We start from the raw sequence: 23,375 nt of genomic DNA, 5'->3' as shown, positions 1-23,375 counted from the left end.
TGGAAAGAAATTACACTGTACAAGCAGCTCTCTGCCAGTTCTGTGCATCATGAGAGTTCTAACTTCCCTTGGCCTTGCTCTATCCACTGCAGCATAGATAACAGTGTGACCTATAATCTCCCAAAATCCTGCTGACTTTTGCAGAAAGAAATTCTATGGGCAATACTCACCATTGGGCCAGGAGGTCCTTGTGGGCCTGTGGGTCCATCCTTGCCAGGAAAGCCCTACAAAACATAAATAAAAGCAATTTCATCAGCTTTTTATATGTACTTCATGAAGCCATTCTGTTTCATCTAGAAAAAAATTTCAAATTCTTTTCTTTGGCTTTGTTTTGCTTTGTTGTCATGTTTGCTTTTTTCCTAAATTAATACCTCTTAATAGTGGTCACTTAAGGAAAAAAATTCCCTATTTGCCCTGGGGAGAGTTTATTTCCCAAAAGGAACTACAGTGTCACCAAGATTGAAAAACAAAAAAAATCCAGCTAGTCCCAATATTTTTTAAGGAAAAACAATACAAAAGTCTTCATACTGGCAGTTTTCACCTTTGAATGAATTTCACCTAGAACACTTCTGCAGGGAAAGAAACGAGAGGGTTTGCTGTCAAACCTCTCTACCACAAGGTCACGTTCCTACATCTGTTCTCACTGGTTGCAAGTATTCACAGTCCCACTGATGAGGTGCTGAAAGATGGCAACTGAGAGTGGATCTCTCTGCCCAGCAGAGCTGTACATATGCTCCAGCTATCACTGAGGTCCTGATCCGGGAAGCAGCGGGAATACTCATGTGGTTTGCATTATGAACGTGCCTCAGAGCTTCCAGAAATGAGAGCCAAAAACTAAAGATATCTTGGAAACGGGAAAGAAAGTACATCACAGAAAAAAAGACTGACCAGATGTAGAAGAAAATACACCATTAATAAAGTATTCTTACAAATTAACCAATATATCCATTTTGTATCCACACGCCATAAACCTTGGGTGTCTGACCAGCCTGGTGATTAGGCAATTCTTTAATTACTACACAGCCTGAACAGGAGAAATATGGTTTTACCTCTGGCTCAAGACCAGTTTGAAAGGTGGTTTATGCTGGAAAGTGTTTGGTTTATTGCTGAAGGCTTGAAAATGTTCATGGTGACACACACAGTCCAGGCATCTCCAGGTATCTCATGGAGATTTAGAAGAAAAATTTACAATTGTTTTGGTTTGTACTCTTTTCCAAATCTTTGTTTCTGACATGGTTTTAGAAATTAATGTAACATATTCTACGAGTTTTATGCTTTGCATAAATTGGAAACTATTATTCATATCTGCAATCATATGCCATAAAAAATGGCTGGGGAATAATATTATCTGCCATATACCTGGAAAGGTTTTTTTAAAAATTCTACTGGGTGTTTTGATGATAAAATAAGCCACATAGTCAACTCACATTATGTTATCTTTGTATCCTTGGACTTGATAAGGAAATACCTTCCTATTCCACAGTGTAGCCAGATGAAGCTGATGCCTCCATATTTATGTTTCATTTTTTTAAAGCAAAGATGTAAAACCTCTATATTTTTGCTCAGTTCCAAAGCAGGATGAAAACTGGTTTGACCCTTTAAGGGCTTAAGTTAACTAGGAGGAGGGAAATATAGTGCTTTCCACTGACTTCTAGGATCTAATGTGGATTCACACGAGCTTCTAAAGGAAAATAAAACTGTATGTCTGTCTCTTCTCCCACCCCAGCCAAAGAGGAGAATTAACAGTATGATCAGAAATACATTTTCTTGGAATATTTCTTTCTTCTGAGCAGTGCTCTTGCTGCTGGCTGCTCAGTTATCATCTCCTGTCTATACTCCTAGGGTTTATTTCTCTTGGCATTGTGTCTGTATCGCCCACAAAAGATCACCTCCTACTGTATATGCAATATGTGAAAATTGCTGAAGATAGATCAAGTCAAAGAGAAGCCTGGTTCAAGAAGGAGTATGGCAAAACCTATTCTCTCATGCTGGTAAAAGACTAAAGGTATTTGTTTGTGCTGCCAGCAGTGTTTGAAGATGATGTTACTCAGACCACCTGATGGCCAGAATGGATCTGACACTCATTCTGAACTTTGGAGCTGGGAGCAGAGATTAGTAAGTACCAGGAAATTGGCAGGAAGACTGGGAATTTATTTCTTCTGGCTCTTTCTCCCATAATTTTTGGTGTATGTAATGCAGAAGAAAATAGAGCACAGTGAGAATTCACAAACTTGTATTCTGAGTACTGAAGCCTTGCAGATGCTATTTAATCTCCCATTTATTGAATTCTCCTCTTTTCTTAACCATCTCTAATCCAAGGGGAATGACTGGAGGAATTACACAGCACCACAGCTCTTTCTCTCTGTCACATCCAGGATAGAAATGACTCTGTATAAAGCCACTCATTCTCTCCCATGGAACTGCATGTCCAAGAGCAGGATAGGACCAATTTTGATGTGTGACCTGGAGTGTAGGTCTTAGAATCAAGGTTAACTTGGAAAGTTAATTTAAATGAAGATAAGTTTTGCTCATGACACGAAAAAAAAACCACTTCTAGAGAAAGAGTGTAGCTCTGACAGAATTTTTATAAGGGATTTTTTTTGCCAAAATGGCATCACCAGTAAAATCTCAAGTCCACTGAGAAATCAGCACTGTTGCTGACCTCATTATAAAGTCTTGAGCTTTCTGTAGTCTGGAATTTGTTCAGGAGAACTTGTAGAAAGGTGACTTTTCAAGCAGGACTAGATAGCAGCAAGAACTTATCTGAAGCTACTGAGCTGGGCTTGAAAGATTTTGATGTAGGGCCTTTTAAAAAAACCCTGCAGCCTACAACACATGACTGCCAATTCAGGATCTGTCTTTCAACATGAAATGCTTGGGACTGTTGGTGGAGAAACATGATCTGTTTTCTTTAGTAAGACCCCCCCTATATTGCTAGCTGCAAATATGGGGCAGCAAGAAAGGACACAAAACAACCACAGCTACAGTCATGCAATAAAAAGAAATAATTTTACATTTATAAAATCTTTACTGACACTCTGGAAGCTGATGAGAGAGGAAGGGACTTCTCCTCATGTGGAGCCTGATGAGTAGATTCAACCAGGTTATCAGACAGATATAAAATATTATCATGCATATTCAGAATATTTCCTTCATTATCAGAAAAAAAAAATTTTTACTCTGATTCAACCTTCACAAAGTATTTTTATTTCATCCCATTCCTCTTCATAGGGAGGGTATGTCAATATGAAAATGACCTTTTTATGAATTCACATAACTGACAGGGAAGCTGTTCTATTTCTAAATTTCTGCTTTTTTTAAACCCCAAGAAAAAATCAAGTAAGTCAGGGAACAAAAATCAGAAAAGTTCAGAAATACAAAAAATACAAAAAAGAAATTTTACAGATTAAGTGTTGAATTATAACATTAAGAAAGGAAAATCAAATCCTTTTCTCAACTGATTTCAAAAAGAATATCAGAAAGTATGAACACTAGAAACTAAAAAAAATTAAAAAAAAAAATAAGGGAAAACAAACTGCAAAAGCTATTCCAATTATCAGGAAGTGAAGGGAAAACAATCTCCATTCCAGCACTTCATGAGTCTAATATCCCATTATGCTCAGTTCAAACTTCTCAGAGATCCTCCAGCAAGTATCAGCTTTATGCTTAGCACCCATTAAAACCAGTGTGATTTAGCAACCTGCATAAGTACTCCACAGCACTAGGACCACTATAATTAAGATATTTAAAGATCAATAAACACTAAAGAGGAAAGGATAACTAAGCTAAGAAAAACACAGAAAACCTCAGTTCTAATAGTATAATACTTGCAAAACAGTTTGGCATCTTGGCTAACAGGAGGAAACCCAACAAAAGGAACATTATACAAAAAGGCAATTTACTTCTCAGGAAGTTTCCAGTTCCCCTTTTCTGCTGCAGTTATGCCCTTCAGAATTATCCCTTTTTCAAGTGCTGGGTCTTCAAAGAGACTGCGGTGAAATAATTGGTTTGGATCTTTGCCCATTAAAAGCAATTTTATGTTGTCATAACTTCACAGGAATCAAATGAGTTACAACACCATAAAATCAGTATAGCATAATTATTTGTTGCCATAGAAATAATTAAGCTGGACAATATTGCATAAGGGTGGCACAGAGACAATAAGAGAACTAATTTCATGAGCTCTAGGCTGTTTATCCAGCTCCCGTGATTAACAGCAGAAGAAAGAGAACACATGAAGAAAGCTTTATTACCATATCTATAAAAAACAGGCAATTTATGTAATTGCCCTACCTTTTTATAGACAACAGTGGGGTATTCTATAAACACCACATGACTTTTCCAGGCTGTATCAAAGGCCTTTGCTGCACTGCTCTTCCTCGGCTTTCCTCTGGAATGCCATCTCTCTGCAACAGCCTGGTAACCCCCACATGGGGGAGAACCAGACCACTCCTGAACTGCCAGCATCAAGGCATGGCTGAGAGCATCCTCTGCTCAATATGAAGTCAGCTACAGAATAACACAAAAACAGAGTTCTTTTCTTGGGCAGCTTGACAACCCTCACGATCAGGAATGTAGAGGGAGGAGGCATGGAGCTTGCACAATGTTTAGCACAAACTCATCTCAACTTGTCCAGGACCAAGACTCGACAGAACATGGCAAAAAACCCAAATGTTTATCAGAGTCCAGGTCTCTATTAACCTGGAGATGAATAGGTGGCATGAAAGTTGGGCAATTTAGAAGGAAATATTCCAATGTGGCTAAAAAGAAGACATAAAAACATGCAAAACCATAATACATCACAGTATTATAAAGTAGAAAAAAAATGCATTTACTTACATATTTCACCACAATTTAATTGAAAATTAGAAGCCTAATTCTCCAATTAGGTTATTCATCTGATGATACTATTGCATTAATCTTTATCTTAATAAAATGTCTTTCTTCTCTTGATTTTTAGAGAAAAAAAGAAACATTTATCTATTGCCCAAATTCTACAGTAACTTGAGTGGAATTACTTCTAGACATAAAGATATGCCAATGTTCAAATTTATAATAGTGAGTTCAAATACATGTTTTGCTGCAGGGTTAGGGGGTTTTATATCAAGGTCAAAAAATCAAAGAAGTTCCAGATTTCTCTGAAGTTCAAGTTACATCAACATATCCAAAAAAAAGATCAGGAAAATGTAAATCTTTCTCAAATGAAACTGAAAAGTTATATTTCATAATGAACTTCTGCTGTAGACAGAAATCTAGTACTATGCTAACAATAACTTTCCAATGTCTGACTAATAATGAAACAGAAATCTCCCCAAGGAGACAAAGTGAAGGACTTATAGGCTTAACTGCACAAATGAATAGGAATTTTCTTTCACTGGCTCCTGGACAGACTGTAAGACCTTCAGTTGTTTAACCAGCAGCAGAATAAAGTTGACTAAATTTTGTTATTACTTTTCGCCTTTTCCTCATGTCAACTGTTTCTGCAGGTTTCATTCTACATTCAATGTTAAATTCCCTTGTAGTTGTCTCTGTTACTCATTAATTAGTTAGAATGCAAATTCAGATCATTGCCTTGGATTGCATACTAATTATGTACCATTTAACAACCATTTAATTTTAAACATATAAGCCAAGAGATTGACTGGCAATGCTGAACACAAGTGACATCTACTCCTATCAAAGGCAAAAAGCACAGGCATCGTACAGGGTTCCCATTACACATCTCAACCCTCATCAGCAGACAGAAGGATGTCCACCCTCCTGGGCCTGTTCGCACAGAGAGAAGATCTCCACAAAGAACAGAGGTGGCACAAATTATAATAAATCAACCATGTTGGGAAACATTTCCGTTACAGAATGGGATCAAAAGACATGTAAAACATACTCATTTTACCTTACCCTTTGACCTTGAGCTCCATCTCTTCCCGGTGAACCTGATGCTCCTGGGACACCCTAAGAATTTTAAAAGGAGAGCAAATGATGAAATCAAATTAGCAGAATCCAACTAAATAATTTTCCAGTGTAACTGTGTGACATGTTTTGGACAAATGGAACTAGGAAACTCAGTAATGAGTGGCACCATAGAAGAGATTCTAGAGAAGGTATTTCTGTGAAATGAGAGATGAGTAAACACACATTGTTAAAATGCAGAGGTGTTGAGTCTTCAGAGACAGTGATAAACAAGAAAGTAACCCAGGACTCCTCCTCTTTCTAAACCCCTGTTCAGTTTCACCCCAACAACACATTTGTCAGTGGTTCAGAATATGCGCCCTAAACTCACAATGATGACAATTCCACACTCAAAGTAAGTGACAGGGTATACAATAGAGAATACCTGCAGGCCAGGAAAACCAAGATCTCCCTTCTCTCCCTTTTCACCTGGTGGCCCCTGCAAATAAAGAATCACACATAGTGAACCAAATATATGGTTACTTTTCTATTTTTAATAGTTCCCTTCACCTTCTTAAAAAAAACAACAACAAACCAACCAGCAAGAAAACAGACTATGTTTCTTTGTGAAAGCAAAATTACAGACTCTTATTTGCAAAAATGCAAATATAGAAGTTGTAAAAATGGAAAATAAAACTAACTTTAAAGATTTCATAAGTAATCTGAAACTATAGCCATTTTGATAAAAAAAAAAAAAAAAAGTAGGTATTTTCTTTTTCTCTTCAAAGGAATTCATTTCACTTCAGCCCTCAGCAGTATCTCCAATGACGGTGAAAAAAATGGTTTTCTGTGGAAACTAGGCATGTTTCTATGGTACATATGCATGAAATAAATATACTTTTCTAGATAATAAACAAACTTTAACTTTTATAAAAAAAAACAATTTCTCTATGAAACAACTGGTCTTAAAATTAAAGTATTCTTATTATTCTTTATGACAACACCATCAAGAATAAACAGCTTTGCTAAACCATTATATTATACGTTAGTATCATATAGGCTGAAAAAAAGATGAAATTGTATTGTAATGCAGTAAATCTTAAAAAAAAAACTAGCAGAAAAAAATACATATATTACTACTTTTCTAGGCTTGCCTGTATCCATCTACTGAAGTGGTGTATGAAAAAAGGAAAGTGCTACTGGTTCATTATTCTACCAATGTTTATTTATGATGAAATTTTGTGACTTATTTCTCAACAGCCTTGCAAACTCCAGGCCTAATCACTTCCTCTGATGACAGATTTTATTATGTAATGAATATTATTGCCTAATTCTGGCAGAGTATATGGCGTCTTTGTTTGGGTACACCTTTCAAGTCAGAACTGATCAGTGGTGAGCAGTACAGCCAGAAGAAAAGATCAACATCTTGGTCTGGTGCCATGTCACAATTCCCACTGCAATTTATTTTCACTTGACTCCAGGCTTGGATGCTAATACTCAGGTCATATTCACTTGCAATCAAATACTTTCAGCTGACTAAAAATTCAGATCAAAATAAAAAAACAGATATGTTGGCATTGAACCCATGTTTGCTGGAGGTCAAACCCACATCTGCAATTTCACCTCAAATATTGAAATTCAGGTTCTGATCACATCAACAGCTATTTCAGTCTAGTCTAAGCTATTTGCTGTTTCAAAGATCACAGAAAAAAAAGCCTATTGATTTTTAAATCTCACTGGAAGCCCTTGAATAGAAAGTCCGCTGGGTCCTTGTGGTCCCGGAGGTCCTTGAGGTCCAGGAACACCAATTTCACCTCGAGGTCCATCTGGTCCCTAAAGCAGCACAGGACATAAGTTAAACTCTTATCATATGGACAAAGGCAGCTTCTGTTTGAAGAATTAAATACCAATAGATTCAAAACTGTCTGGTTTCTTTATAAATACTAAAAAAAAGGATTATTTATGCTGTGAAAGCAGCATTCTGAATTTTGTATCTTTTATCAAGGAACAAATAGGACAAGTAATTGTTTTGAAAAGAGTCACAGCAAATGCCAATGACATTTCACTACATTTTTTCCTCAAAAACACCACAGACAATCTGGAATTCATTTCAAGGTTTCTATAGAGCAGAGATAAACCAAGAACCCATGCATCTGTCAAATGTAGAGTGCTATAAAAAGTACCTTTGGACCTGGATCACCACGATGACCTTTGGCACCTCTGACACCTGGACCACCCTGTAAAGCACAAGCACAGGACTCACTGAAAACCAAATCTCTCAAACAGAAATGAAATCCAGAGAAGCCCAAACAGATTCTTCCTGTTCCTGAATCAGCGTTCAAGAATCAGTAAATATCCTGTCGATATCCTTCCACTGGAGTAATTAAACTGGGAACATACTTAAGTGTGGCCATACACAGGAACAGATTTAAACACAGATGGGGCTACTTTTTAGAGCCAAGAATGCACACTACATAAGAATCAGAGTAACACTGAAAGCTATGATACGGATGGAAATGTGGCCACGGGTTCCCTTCCAGTTGCTGAAGCCTCCTGCACATCTGTCTGTTCTCACCAAAATCACATTGTTAAAGGTTGAGTTTCTAGAAAGGCCAAGAGCATTCTGGCCTGTGTTCAGCAGGACCAGGGAAGTGACCATTCATTCCCCTGTGCTCAGCACTGCTGAGGCCACATCTCAAGTGCTGTGTCCAGTTCTGGTCCCCTCACTGCAAGAAAGGCATTGAGATTCTGGAGCATGTCCAGAGAAGGGCAGCAGAGCCTGGCAAGAGTCTGGAGCACAGGTCAGATGAGGAGCAGCTGAGGGAGCTGTGGGTGTTTAGCCTGGAGAAAAGGAGGCTCAGGGGAGACCTTATCCCTCTCTGCAGCTCCTTGAAAGGAGGCTGTAGCCAGGTGGGGTTGGTCTCTTCTCCCAGGTTTGTTCCAACAAGCGACAGGATCAGAGGAAATGGCCTCAAGTTGAACTGCAGAAGGTTTCAATTATATGTCATGAAAAATTTCTTCACAGAAAAGGTTGTCAAGCTTTAGAACAGACTGCCCAGGGACATGGTGGAGTCACCGTCCCCAGAGGTGTTTAAGAAACATGTGGATGTGGCACTTGGGGGCATGGTTTAGTGACAGACTTGGCAGTACTGGGTTAATGGCTGGACTCAATCATCTTGAAGGTCTTTTCCAACATAAACAGTTGTTTATAATCCTGTGATTCTAATGACTTAGTAATATTTTTCAGCAAGGACAACACCAGAGTCTACCAGACCTACACCATTGGGAGCTATTCTTAGGTAAAATGCTCTTTTGGTAATTTTTCTCTTTTTGCTTTCTTCAGCAATGCCTACATCTGCTTATCATTTATTAACCAACTTTTGCCTTTTTTATTAGTATCATCTGAGACACAGGAGTACTATATATCTATGGATGGCTGCCAGGACTGTGTTTTGCAGCAATATCTACGTGTGCTTTCAGTTCTAGGACAGCATAAATTATCTATTTTCATATCAATTTCCCTCTTCCCCCACTAGAGTATATTGCCTAATCTCTTGGAGTATGAGTTTTACAGGTATTCTGCCTATTCTGCCTTGTAGTCAGAAAGGACCTTGACTAGAAATCATAACTAAATAGAATTCTTTAGGGGCTACAATAAGTACTTACAAAAATAACAGCAGTTAAATTAAAGCTATAAGAATAGAAAATGTGCTTCTATGGAGTATCTATGAGACTTTAAATAGGAGAAATAACAAATGTCTGGAAATCTCAGAGTACTGTTGCTTTTCTATGAAAGTATCAATGATATGGTCTTCACATATGTGATCACAGAACAGTTTTCCACTACCTCTCCCAGCTCCCTCAGGCTTCTCTCTTCCATCCCACATCTCTATGGCCACCATTCATTCCACCATGGCCAGCTCTGACCCTAAAATCTCATCTCATGTTCTCCATGGAACCAAGTTCCAATTGCCAGTTGTAAGATTCCATATACTCATATTTCTGCATTCCAATTTGCTGACTTTTCTCCTTCCTCTGCCTTACTCCTAACTCTGAGATTGAAATATCCTCAGCACAATAACTGCAACTTTTTAGCATAAACAAAATCACAGTTTTCTCCCATTTTGTTCTCATAAATGAGCTGCATTTTTACTAGGACTATATACTTAAAAATAGCCCTGGTGCTGAGCCATTAAATCATATACTTTCAACTTCATGCTGAAGTTGGTACACTTGTCCATGTTTTGAACCCAGTAACCTTGCTGGGTAAAAGCACAATTTCCAGAAGAGCAATTATTTAAGATGAAAACATCAGAAGAGGCCCCCTCATTTTTCTCATAACTTGTTTTGGTGGTTATTCTCCAGCCTGTGCGATTAATTTAAAAAAAAAAATTGTGCTTCTTTTTCTAGTCAGAAATTCATGTTATGCCTTCTTCCCTTATTTTAAGTAACTTCTTAGTAGTCAGTGCTTTCCCCCAGAAACGGATCTTAATCTACTGTTATCAAGACACCTCCTCATTTCTTTTTAGTAGTCAAAATCTATGAAGCACTGAAAGCTTTTACTTTTTTTTGCAATTAAACTTCTCCAATCCTTCAGTATTTTTGCCTTCTTCACCTTCAATTCTGCAGCATTCCTTTCAAATGCAAGCATTAGTTTTCTGTGATATCTCATTTTTACTTTGTGTGGGGAACTTCAGACAGCAGGATCAAATTCTGCCAAAAATGAAGCCATGAAAGCAGTATCCTGCGATGAAAATTGCCAGATAATCTTAAGTCTAAACAATCCTTTGTCTTACCCAAAGTGATGCATTTTCTAAAAGGTTAGAAATTCTTTCTAGAGGTACTATGCCAAACAAATGGAAGCATTTTATTTGGAGTGGTTTTAGCCTAATGTCTAAAACTAGTTACATGGTAGGATCCTGATCTCTTAAACAGAAAAATCCTTGGCTTGGAGAAAAGTCACATGACATTTTAATGACTTGGAGCACTCCTGACCAGACATAGCACATGTGACTTTCTGACTTTTGGTTGGCAGAGATGAACACTGACTTTATTCTTTTGCTCTGCTTTTTCGTAGGTCTTGAACTTTTTTTTTTTTTTTTTTTTTTTTACTTTTTTTTCTTTCCAGAGCTCTGCCATCTAACTGTCTGGCAAAAAAGCATCCCTTATAACAGGCTGAGTTCCAGAGCTACATATTTCCCTGCCTTGGCAGTGATTTTTCTGCTTGATTATAAGCTTCTTGCCTGGCACTATGCTATTCAAAACATGGTTAATCCTAAATGAAATATATAGAAGGACAATATTTTACTGCTGGGTTAAGTCTTAGCAAGTCTTGATGCATATATCTTTTGAACTATAGTAATACACATTCTTGTAGTCAAATAATTTTCAAACATTTTTCATTTTACTGTGAAATGTGGTCAAACTACTCAATTTAAGTGACATTTTTATGTGAATTATCCCATTGCCTTTTTTACAGAACACAACCTGGATGCTAAAATGTGAAAATTCAAACTTTAATCCATACTTGTTTAATAACCTATATTCAAATAGGAGAGCAGAATAATTTTTCCTGTTCAAGATGCAGCTCTTAAGCGAATTTCCTATCAAATTTCTTCACAGATTTTTGTACCAGAGTTTGAAGAACAGTTCTTGCAGAATTCAATTGAGTTGTCAGGAGGATTAATGTCTCCTAGGACCTACTATGCAAAGGTTTTATGTGCAAGTCAATTTTGTTGTTAAACATCATCTCATGTAATTTGTGTAGGTTAACACCAAAAGCATTTTCCTTTGCTTTCTTCCCTGGCTCTTTCATTTAAAAATATGTCCTTGAAGCATCCAGGATACAGTATGGGCAAAGAAATATGGAGTTCAACCTTTCACAAGAGAGCCTCATCTCAAACTCACTCAGCAGTCAGCTCTAAGATACCAATCACATTTATCTATTTGTAACAGGAAAGAATCATGAACATTCAACAAATATCGCAGTGAGGATTCTTATTAAACCAATAACAGACCATTGCAGAACCTTTCTAAATTGATAAAAATCAGCCTTGAGATGCAAGATTGAGTTCTCAAAATTTAGAGGGCCTGTATCTCCATTGTCTGGTCTGATTCATTGTCTCAGTTTCCACAAGCCAATAAAGAGAAAGGAGATTTATTCCATCTAAGATATAAGATATACTGACAGAGAGGGAAAGTTAAGTAACTGTCTTCTACAAGAGACTATCTAGTTCCACTGGTTACACAAGGAATTTAGACACACACTTACTTAACATGTACACAGCAAACTTTTAATTAATGTCATCAAAATGACAATACTAAGAATATATGTAAAAGTTGTAACAGTGTACATTTCATCATTCGCTGGAAAATTAAAAAAAAAATAATTGAACTTTCTACAAAGGCAGATTCTTTTTTCTCTTCACAGCTCTTGAATACCTTTCTGCCTCTAAGAACTCTCAGAAGAACCTGTACTTCCAGTTCTACTTTCCAATAAATATTGTATTTAGGTAGGGCTTTTAAGACAAAAAAGTCTTCTTTCATCACATACTACACAAGTGGCATTGTCATGTTCCATATCTTTAATTGATAAGAATTCTGTAAACTGAGCATTTCAGAAATCGAAACTCCAAGCAACATTTAATACACATCTGCTAGAGTAGACAGAGAGTAGGTGATTAAAAATTTGAAAAGAAATGGCACTACCTATGACATATCTAATGTTACAGACAGGTAAAAGGATTCCAGGTCTAAAGAATACCCCAACTGCTTCAGCATAATACATCTTTGCATAATTTATAGCATCTTCAATATAAACTGAATACAATTTTATCTCTTATACCGAGACTTGAAATTATAATTTAACCTTGTTAGTTACACAATGGCAGTATTTTCATATGTTTTGAAATAAAGGTGGCCAGTGGACTATTTGGAACAGTTAATTACAAAGCTGAACAAAACCTTACCGGTGGCCCAGGAGGTCCAAGGGGACCCTTATTTGCTTCTGAACAGGAACAAGCATGAGGAAGGGCAGGGCAATTTTCCTCATCTCTCTATGAAAAGGTTAAGACAGGAGAAGAATGATGTCCAGAACTTCAAATGTTAGATATTTCATCAATCAAAGACATAGTATTTAGTACAGTCTAAGACACAGTACTCAAAAGCACCTACTTTGTTTAGAAAAATATGCCTTATTGACTTTCAATAGGGCAAGTAATCCGAGCAGAGATGGGCTTCTTTGAAAACTTTTAAGCATCCATTTCCAATAAAATATTTGTCTCAACAAAATAGAAAATAAAAGGTAAATTCTACAGTTATTGAAAGAGGTTTCTTACCAAGCCAGGAAGTTCACAGCATTTGTCTCGATTGGCCCATGAGGTAGCACAAATAATGTCAAACATCTGTAACTGCAGCTGTTTCAAAACAAGGGTGATGTACAATATGACTTTTAGATATAGGAACAGTGCAAAATGAAGCCATCAGCAAGCAAAGCCAACTTGATTCAAGCACTCAGATTAGACAAAGGCTTTTGACTTTGAGCAGCAAGCCACAAATACCACACTTATATGGTAAATCCACTGCTTTTACCAAATGTGTGTCCAACCAACGCATCTGAACTATCAGACATTACATGAATTGAGCAAAGCTGTTCAAGGTTAAATGCTGCATGCATTTGTTTAATTTCCCCCTACTCTGTGTTTTAATTCCTTATTTTGCCCAATGGTGTCTTCCAGTATCTTTTTGTAGCAAAAAAACCCCATCAAGAGTCAGGCGAAAGAGAGTTTAGCTTCTCTGAATAATTCCTCTTAACCCTCTGGTCTGCTGTTCACATTTTATCTGGGACAAGATCTTCTGTAGACTATTACTTATCCTGGAGCTGAGCCACAAATAATATTTCTCATTTTTCCCAGTTTAATTTTACTTTAGAATATGCCCTCTCTTATCCATATTATCCCCAGGCAATGATAGCTTAAGAATGGGGAAAAGCTTGATCACCACATGACAACACTGGGCAGAAAAGAAAATTCCCATCACAGGTCTGGGAACATGGTTTGAAGAAGAATTTAATCTGCAAGAACACACACATTTGCTAAAAATAGTGGCTGCTAGATACTCAGAAACAATATACTAAATAGGACTCAATGGTAAAACAAATTATCTCCTTTACAGCCCTGACTGAACAAAGGGGTCTAGAGAGATGAAGCTTTCTTCTGCTACTATTTCTGTTCTTTTTCCATGCCTCGTTTATGTGCATACTGAATAGAGAATGGTATGGAACAGAACATCCCATTAAATTAACCCCACATGTTAAAAAATTCGAGGAAGTGCTAGAGATAGAACACGGGGTTTGTTCCCATTATTTTCAGTGGCATTATTTTAAGATCAGAACAGAGGAATGCATTTTAAATTTTTCTTATAACTGCATTGCTTCTAAAGCTGTTAAAATGAACTACATATGTGCACCTTTGGTTTTGCCTCATTTTTTTTCTTATAAAAGTCAAATATTATATTTTAAATAAAGGCATATTTTCATATAAATAGACATGCTCCTCACCTGCCAGCAGACTAGCTGGTTTGTAGATTTGCTGTACTACAGATGCAGACACAATGAGCTGGCACCATGCTAAACAGCTCAGACAGCTGAAGTGCAGCATGAAGGCAGCATCTGGGCTCTCAGTTTGGCTCCACGGAGACCCACCCTGAGTCCAGCTGCGTCCATGTCAGTGTCAAATGGAAGCTGGCTCCATGTGGAGCCACTTAGATGCCTCTGTCTTTGCTACACATCCCTAAGCTCCTAACTCCAGGAGGGCTTGACTAGTTTGAGTGCAGCAGCAGATGGAAGTGCAGGCACACACTGCTCTGGGACACAGAACATCTGGGCAGTTGCATGATACCTTAAGCAAATCAGACATCCCAGAAATGGGGTGCAGAAACACCAGAGTTGGTTCTGTGGAGGAACTTCTGAACCTTCAGTTCAGAAGTTATGTTGTATTGCCATTTTTTTCCATACCCAGTCCATCCCAAGCTATGCTGTTATCCTGAACAATGGTTTTTCTCTAGCAAAATTTACACATAGGCGTGTATATGCATTCATTCTGTCTGGACTAAGCAATCTGGACATCCATTGCAATAAAGTCTGTTGGTATAAAGAGCAAACAGACATGAAATGCTATATTCACCAGCTAAATGTTGAATGACTCAGTATTCTTTTTCAAAAACATTAGGTGGGTTGCTCTGACTCAAGCTAAAACCCAAAACAAAGCTTTCTTTGCTACTGTTAAACACTTATTCATAAGTCTCTGCATTCATAGTGATTTTACTTTCTAAACATCCAGCCCTGCAAGCAGAATCAGTAAGGTGGAAAAGTCCTCATCTAACCAGGCTACAGCTCTGCAAATGTTTCTCAAGAGATCACGTTAGACAGTACTACAAACATATACATGCAAGCAAACAAAATTCAAAGAGGAAGCATGAATAAAGAGAAGGTCTGTAAATTATAATGTTTTAAAGTTGGACTTTTCATTAAATCCCACAGATGGAATAGAAAACATTACTTGCTGCAGGTCCCAGTCAGTTTTTTTTTTCCCCCTGGTTACAATCTAATCCTGAGATGACTCATTCAGGAATATTAAAATCGTTAGGCACCTTGAGCCTAACCCCCATTTTGCTCTGTCTGTTTATCTATCTATCTATCTATCTATCCATCTATCTATCTATCTACCTATCTGTCTGTCTATCTATATACCTACCTACCTATCTATCTCTGCCTGTTCATTTTACCATTACACATTGTATATGTATATATTGATAAGAAAAAAACTTCTGGAATAATTATATTTCTTCAAAATTGAAATGTCTGGCAAAACTCTAATGACTGCTCTGCACTGATTTATTTTAAAAATACACTAAAAACATTCTGAGAATGTTAAACTGTTCCATGTGAATATAATTAGAAAAACCATCCATAATTTTGTTCCAAAGTAACTGCCTGCATACTTTTATTTTATGTAATAAGCATCTCTAAAACTAAGAGATCTACTAATCTAATAGCTGTTCTGAGAACCTTTATCCTGCCTCCTACTAGATTCCTTTGATGTCCTCCAAATTTTTGAGAAGGAAACCAGTTGATTGTGACTTAAATGTGACTATCCAAAGAGGAACTACTCAATATAAATAACTTGTGAAGAATGGAGACTTCAGAGGATGGTATTTGGATGTTTTCTTGATTTGTTTCTAATTTGTTATATATGGTAATATTAGAAGACAGCTTAACGCTACTAAAGAATTTTCATCTCCATCTACACATTTCCAATCTTATGTCAGCTTTACAGTTCATCTGAACAAAATCAAATTTTTCAGTGAGTAGGCAGTCTGAATTTTTTTGTATAGATTCTTATGTTCTAACAAAAGACACATTTCTTTTCACTTCTTTACAAAGCCTTCTCTAATTCCAAGATTTCCTAAGCCTGTCTTTTTCTGTTTCTATTGGAATGTGACTACAAAGGTTTCTCTGTGTAATTGTCTTTACAGGCTTCATATAATTATTGTCCATCTGTTTGAGTCCTAAAAGCTCTTTTTTTTTTTTTTTTTTTTTTTTTTTTTTTTTTTTTTTACAGAGACATATTCAGAGAGCCTATTTTTTACTAAACAAGAGTATTTCCTTACATTAATAAACAAATACAGATTTGAAATCTTATTCCTATTCAAATCAAGCCTTGGTTCATGGTTCACGTTCTCTGCTAACCTCATTCTAGGGTCAAGAAAGTTCAAGGACAATTAGCAAACAGTACTACGCACAAAAAGGTCAAAAACCCCCAAACAAAACAAAATAAAAAAACTCTCATTGGTTGCTATGAAAAAAGAATTATCAATTACTACTTCTAGAGAATAATTTCAAAAGAATGAATGAGCATTTACACGGGGAGAGAGAGACCTTTCACATTAAAATCTCTTATATTATATGAGTATACTAAGATGGGAGCTTTTGGGGACAGTCTGTGCCAAACCAGTTCAACTTTTTAGTGAACACACAGTGAATTAAGGGGCAAACAAAGAATCAGAGGGAATAACATATATGGGGAATAATTACTAAAAATTTTAAAACTTAAAGTTTAAAAAATTCCAGGCAAAGGTGTTATACACTGTATTACTCTATGTAAGTAAACTTGGAACACATGTCATATCTGAATGTATCAACTGTATTAACATATGCTTTTGAGAATGAAAGTTCAACAATGATGATCTTATGATTACATTTATTAAAATAATTAAAATAATTATTTTTCCCAAGTTGACAACTACTGCAGGCTTTTGCAGAATTTCTGAAATGCTGGGACTTTACCTTTTAAAATACTAAATCACTTGGCTTCAAGTTAAAACTAACTGCAAAGTTCCCAAAGAGTTCTTTTTCAGGATATTTAAAATGTTAGAAAGAATGGTTACTGTTCCACTCACCGGTGCAGAATTGTCTCTTGGTCCCCTGGATCTCACCATCCTCCCCAGCACTTCTATGCCATCAGAACTAATATTCCCTGCTGCATTAATGGTCTTCTCGCCCACTTCCTTGCAGTCAATAATTATCTTGGCCGTGGTCTTGCTGATAATAACATGCAACTAAGCGAAAGAGAAGATATTTTAACATACAAAGGAGCATGTGGGATATATGTGTTTTTTCCTAGGGAAAAGGGGGGCATTTTTTGAAATGAGCTCCTAATTCCATGTTTCCTAATGAAACTCAAACACTCCAAAACAAATAACCTAGATGACCTCTAGAGGTCCTTTCTGACCTGAATTGTTCTGTGATTGTAATCTGTTTAATGAATTTAGTTTATTTTTCTACTTCTGGAACATCTGCAAAGAAATTGGCAACTTACATAATTTACTCAATCAGTAAATAATTTGTCCCCACAGAAGATCTACAAAATGTTCATTTACCACTCAGATCCCACAGAACCCCTGGCTTATGTGGTCATTCCTTGTGTAGAGCACTGGATTTCACCATTACAGTCATTATAGCCAGCCCACTTGCAAAAGCCAAATCTGAGCAGTAAAATTTAGTTTCTAAATTATATATTGACAGCAAAAGCTGTCACAATGAAGTTTTTACACTGAAAAAAATCAAATCATATCAAATGCAGAACAGAAAACAGAGCACAGCAACTAAATTCTTTCCTTCTGCCTTGATCACACTCTGTTGTCACTCTCTGATGCAGCAGACACTCCCAGTAGGGAGGACTAGCTAAAACTGTTCTGCCATGTGCAAACTCTCAAGGTTTTTCTTTGTTTGTTTTGTTTAGTAAAGATCCAAATATCAGGAAAAAAGTCAACCCTCTACCCTCTACAACAAATAGATGCTACAATCCCAGCCCTGCTTCACTTGCTTTCAGAAAGAATGCTATAAGTTCTCATAACAAAAGAAAGTTCAACCTGGCACAGCTCTTAAAATATATTTAAAAATTACAACTTGATGAAAGAATGATTTTTGTTTCCTGGATATTTTATTTTGAGTGACACTGCCAATCCAAATCTTAAAAGGAAAAGCTGCTTTATTTCTAAAATACTTTTCAAGATATGTATTTTTAAACGAACTCTAAAACACAGGCAAAAAGTGTGAGATGAAAATTGAACATATGAGCTTCATTAAAAAAATTATGATTTGTTTAATGTTAATCTAATACTGCAATGTGACTTATGACAGTAAGGTAGGTGATGCAAAATACACTATTTTTGGCAGTAACTGACCTCATGAAACATGATTTTGAAACACGAAAAACTCACAAGCTTTTATTCAGAGTGCTTTTTTTCCCTATTGTCATTACTAACCTTATGAAAACTCCCATAAAATATCTTCCTTATTTCAGGACCTTCAAAAGTTACAGTTTGAAAATCTCCTTTGTAGTCATAGTTAAAGAAAGTCAGAGTTTTCCCACCATCTGTGTGAGATAAAATTAAGGGCTGTGTTAAAGAAAAGTCCTGATACAATATTTGAAAGAGTCAGTTTGCATTTAACAAAGCAGACCAAAGAAGACAGCTCAAATGTTAGTAAAACACATTCATAAACAACATAATGACCTGGAAGTAACAAGTTATATCAGTGAAATGCTCGTTCCTGGTTTGACAGGAAGGCTGGACCAGGAGTTCGGAGTCTACCTCACCCATGTCTACCTGGTTCAGCTCTCCCAATAGCTCTCTGTGGGAGCTGGACAAGAAAAATTCTTCCTCAAGCCATCTAAACACCTAATTCACACCTATTTCAAGGTGACAAACTGGCAGCTATGAAGATCAGGTACCTTCATCTTCTCAACAGTAAAACCTTGTAAATTATAATCCCTGTTTCACAATTGTGAAAGTAAAGCCAAGCAGAAATGAAGAGCCATGAAAAGTTCATGTCTGTGGTTCTAACTCAGCTTTTCACAAGACTGCATTTCCTTTACATACGCTCCCAGGACCACTGGCTTCTAACAAGACAGATTCAATCGGAATCAGATTCAAAGCACTGGAAATTTTAAAAGCAGATGAGTACCTCACATCGAATTGCATCTAGTATAGATCCTTGGAATCCAGTTTAAAGCAGTTAACTCAAAATTTGACTGCAACTCCTAATTAAAATCAGTTAAATTGGATCTAAAAACCATGCATTATAGATTACCCCCTGCCAGATACAGGTGGTTATTCTGGTAAGAGACTGAAACATTGGCAATAATAAAACTAGACACAGAATAAATAATTTGTACAGTTAAAATCACTGATAAAACACAAAACACATACTGTCTAAAATAACTCCAACGAGGGGCTCATATGCTTCATTTAAAATCTCCCACAGAGCAAACGGCTCCTGAGGCGTGTCCGGGAGGATCCGGAAGAGAAACGTGATGGTGTAATCAGAAGGGAGACCTTCAGGATGCAAATACCTGTAAGAGAAATAATGTCTTTGAAACTGAAACAGTATTAAATCTGGTGATTTACTCATCAGAACTTCACCTGACATGGTTTTTATTACTCTGTAAATTTCCTTATTACTCAAGACTGAGAAGTGATCCAAGTGTTTATAAAATCTGCTCAAATTGATAACTCTAAAAGAACGCTTATGAAGAAAATAGAAGTTATTGTTTCCCTTGAAATTTACAAAATTGACCTTAAAATTTAACTTTCTTTTTTTTTTTTTTTTTTTTATTTGAAGATCAAATCAGAGGTCAGTTGGAAGTAAAGCTGAAATTAATTGTATTTAAAGCTTTCAGCAAACAATAGCCACTCTCCAGACCTTTGAAATTTAGGAGACAATGGAAATGGAAATTGCTCAGAAGACCAGTCTTAACAGACATGTCCTTTGTCATTAAACCATTATAAATGGATTAAAATTAGGAGTGACAGACTGTTATAGAAAGCTTTATAAATATAGAGAATGGAGTTTATACATCTCAAAGCCAATACAAAAGAAAGTGAAGTCAGCATAGATCACACACTCAAAGACAATCTGGTTTCCTAGAATTTATGATATAAAAGAAGTACTTTATTTTATGTAATTTCCAAAAATTTATTATTTCTTACTTCAAATTTAATTCAACCTTTTGTTGTCAAATCCCACGGTCAAACATTTGGACAAGTGTCTTAGACAACTGACTGTATGTTAAATGTTAATTAGTCTGATTCCTTAAAACCATAGTCGGGGAACAGAAAGAAGTCTCTAGAGTCATTCCATCAATTTATTTCCTCAAATATGACCCATTCCTTCTTAAGTGTTTCTGGCACATAGAAGATTTATAGATATGAATCATGCTGAAAAGAGAGTTAACATGATATATCATCAATATATTCTGCACAGTGTCAATAGATGATCAAATGTGATGTAACACTGCCCATTTCCCATAGAAGAAGAGAGGGAATTCAATAGGTAAAAGAAAAAAACCTTTACAGTGTGTAAATGTACAAGAATGAAAGCCAATTCAATAAGCAGGGTGGGTTAATCACAAGGTTTGGGGATACAGAGCTCAAAAAGGAGAATAAAATCAATGGCATTCAGTGCACAGATGAAGAGACAAAGCCAAGTGGTATTTTTCAGACATACCTGTGGATCATCAAGAGAAAGGTGTTCTCTGAACCATGAAAAGGAGTGAAAGCCTAATGAAGCAGTAAGACTGGGCTGGGGTGGCAGCTAGAGAATAGCATATAAAGGCAGCAGATCAAATTAGAAAGAAGCAGAAAGGGAAAAAGAAGTGAGAAATGTTAATCCCTCAACACTTCAGTCCATCTTGGCCCAGGAGGAAACAAAACAAGGAGAATGTGAAACAGCACCAGGAAGTACAGCTCCAACTGGGACACAACAGGATAATCACACTCTGATGATATCTAATATAAACCTTCAATTTCCCACTGATTTTCCTTTCTTATTTTTCTTAGCTAAAGAATATTTTTCATTACACCTTCCCACGTGTAATCCATTAGAGCCACTGCTTCTCTCTGGTGCCACTTAATATGAAGTGAGGGGCTGGACTGAGAGGAGCCCAACACAACACAGACACTGTTCATACAAGAAACAGGGTTTCCATCACTTTCTCTCTGAGGAATGACTGTAAAAGTTCAGTCAGGGGATTCTTCATGGCCTCCTCCATAACCCTCCCAAGACACAGTCCTTGTGACTGAAAGCTGTCCTGCCTCCCAGGAAGGTACTAGATGGGGTTCACACAGACTCACTTCAGCATAAGGGGATTAATCATTCTTTGTGACCAATGGCTGGACACAGACTGCACTAGAAGCTACTGAGGACAGCTGAAGCAGGTTCTCATTCTGACCCTTGCTTCAAGGACATGCTGAACTCTATGAGACTTCAACCTGCATTCCAGAGGCACCTTTCACAAAGTGCTGCAGACTGGAATCTGCCCAGACATAGGCCTGCATGAAATTGCCAGGTGTTACACAGACACAACCCTGAAACTGGCTCATGGGAAACCCAAAATAGCCAGTGGGCTTACCCACTTTTACCTACACTTGTTATTTTTGGATTAAACTGATGGAAGGGTCAGAAGACCAAACACTTTTCCTATCTATCAGTACATCAGTATATGTTTATATAATACATCAGTAAATGTTTTTTTAAGTATTTATATGTGAAGACATACTTGGTAGGCTGGGATACCAGAGCATCCTTGTGCAGTCTGTAACATGGGAAAACATTAAATGTACCAGGTTCCATGGAAACCCCTTCCACAGCTGAAAACTCCTTTTCAACCAAACCAAACATTTCCATCATTTTAAATCCTGGAAGATATCAAAAGGTTGATATTTTATTAATTTAAGTTAATACTGTATTAGAGGATACAAAGAAGACAATGCCAATTGTATCTAAGAGTTTAATTGACTGTTAGCACGAAGGGAAATGCATTGACTAATACTGTGAAAATAATGTAATGAAAATGATTCCATTAATCAGAAACAAAAATGAACACAAAAATACTGTACCTGCAAAATTATTGCCATCTTTAACTACCAGTGGGCAGGCTGGAAAAGAAAAAATATATATTTAAGAATACAAGAGATGTCCCACCGAGTCAGAACAATTATGCACCTAGCCGTAAACTCAGCACTCTTCCCCCAAGAGCAGCGAAAGGAGATGTTGGGTAGGAGAGACAGGCAAACCTGGCTGCTTTCTACTTCATTCTGTCAGTGTTTCTCAGGATCCCCAAGGGCTGTAGCAAAGATATTAAGAGGTGTTCTCTGTGTGTTCCATATAATATATTTTTATGGATTTCTTGTCCGTTAATTTGTCTAATCCTCCCTATAAACCTGTCTTCACAATCTCTTCAGCAATTTCAAATTCATTGAAAAAAAAAAAGCAACAAATTCATTGCCTGTTGCATAAAATAATGTATGTCTTATATTGGGGTTTAACCAAGTGTCCCCTAATTCTCTGTGAGCTTCTCCAGCACGTCTCAAGTTCAAGTACTGCAGCTGACATTCTCTGTACCTTTTCAAGCTCCACAATGGATTTCATGAGCAACAGAAACCAGAACAGTTCTTAAGATGTGTGCTCACATTTTAAACAGCTGTAAATATCGTTTATATATTTCTTTCTGCAGGGAAGAAAGGTCACTAATGTATTTCAGGAAAAGTGCCGTGGGAAATCAACAAGCCTAAAGCAGCATATCAACCAAATATGGCACCCTAGGATGCTCACATTTAAATATCACTTTTAGAAAACAAGCACAAGTGACCAATAAATTATACTGTTGAATATTGTCAATGCTTAACATTCTCTCTGTCACTGAAAGTAGAGCCAATGGTCAAAATCTCAGAACTGATGACTCACAAGCAACATTATTTTTGCTTACCAGTTCTGACAATTCACAGTCTGATGATAACTCACAAACCTGTGCACAAGGACTCCTTACAGACACAACTGATTCACATCATCTACACAGTGCCTGCTTCCTAACTTATACACAAGGAAATAAATTGTGGGCACACATCTAAAAGCATGTGAATTACTG

General features: G+C 36.8%; 1 protein-coding gene across 1 annotated transcript in view; it reads right to left on the bottom strand.

Annotated features, from left to right (window-relative positions):
- COL14A1 (collagen type XIV alpha 1 chain) overlaps positions 1 to 23,375 on the bottom strand; it is a 113,649-nt gene that overhangs the window by 14,493 nt on the left and 75,781 nt on the right. Inside the window, exons 30-41 of the mRNA XM_066335349.1 lie at positions 22,348 to 22,386; positions 22,008 to 22,146; positions 19,660 to 19,802; positions 18,715 to 18,824; positions 17,347 to 17,505; positions 13,227 to 13,304; positions 12,858 to 12,944; positions 8,073 to 8,126; positions 7,627 to 7,722; positions 6,335 to 6,388; positions 5,899 to 5,952; positions 171 to 224 (exon numbers count right to left, since the gene is read on the bottom strand). Coding sequence (XP_066191446.1) covers positions 171 to 224; positions 5,899 to 5,952; positions 6,335 to 6,388; positions 7,627 to 7,722; positions 8,073 to 8,126; positions 12,858 to 12,944; positions 13,227 to 13,304; positions 17,347 to 17,505; positions 18,715 to 18,824; positions 19,660 to 19,802; positions 22,008 to 22,146; positions 22,348 to 22,386 — 1,067 coding nt within the window. The remainder of the gene's footprint in view (positions 1 to 170; positions 225 to 5,898; positions 5,953 to 6,334; positions 6,389 to 7,626; positions 7,723 to 8,072; positions 8,127 to 12,857; positions 12,945 to 13,226; positions 13,305 to 17,346; positions 17,506 to 18,714; positions 18,825 to 19,659; positions 19,803 to 22,007; positions 22,147 to 22,347; positions 22,387 to 23,375) is intronic.

The sequence above is a fragment of the Sylvia atricapilla genome, chromosome 1 (assembly GCF_009819655.1).
Source record: "Sylvia atricapilla isolate bSylAtr1 chromosome 1, bSylAtr1.pri, whole genome shotgun sequence".
NCBI lineage: Eukaryota > Metazoa > Chordata > Aves > Passeriformes > Sylviidae > Sylvia > Sylvia atricapilla.
Note: the sequence above shows the minus strand (reverse complement) of the source record. Positions and strands in the feature narration are given on the sequence as shown.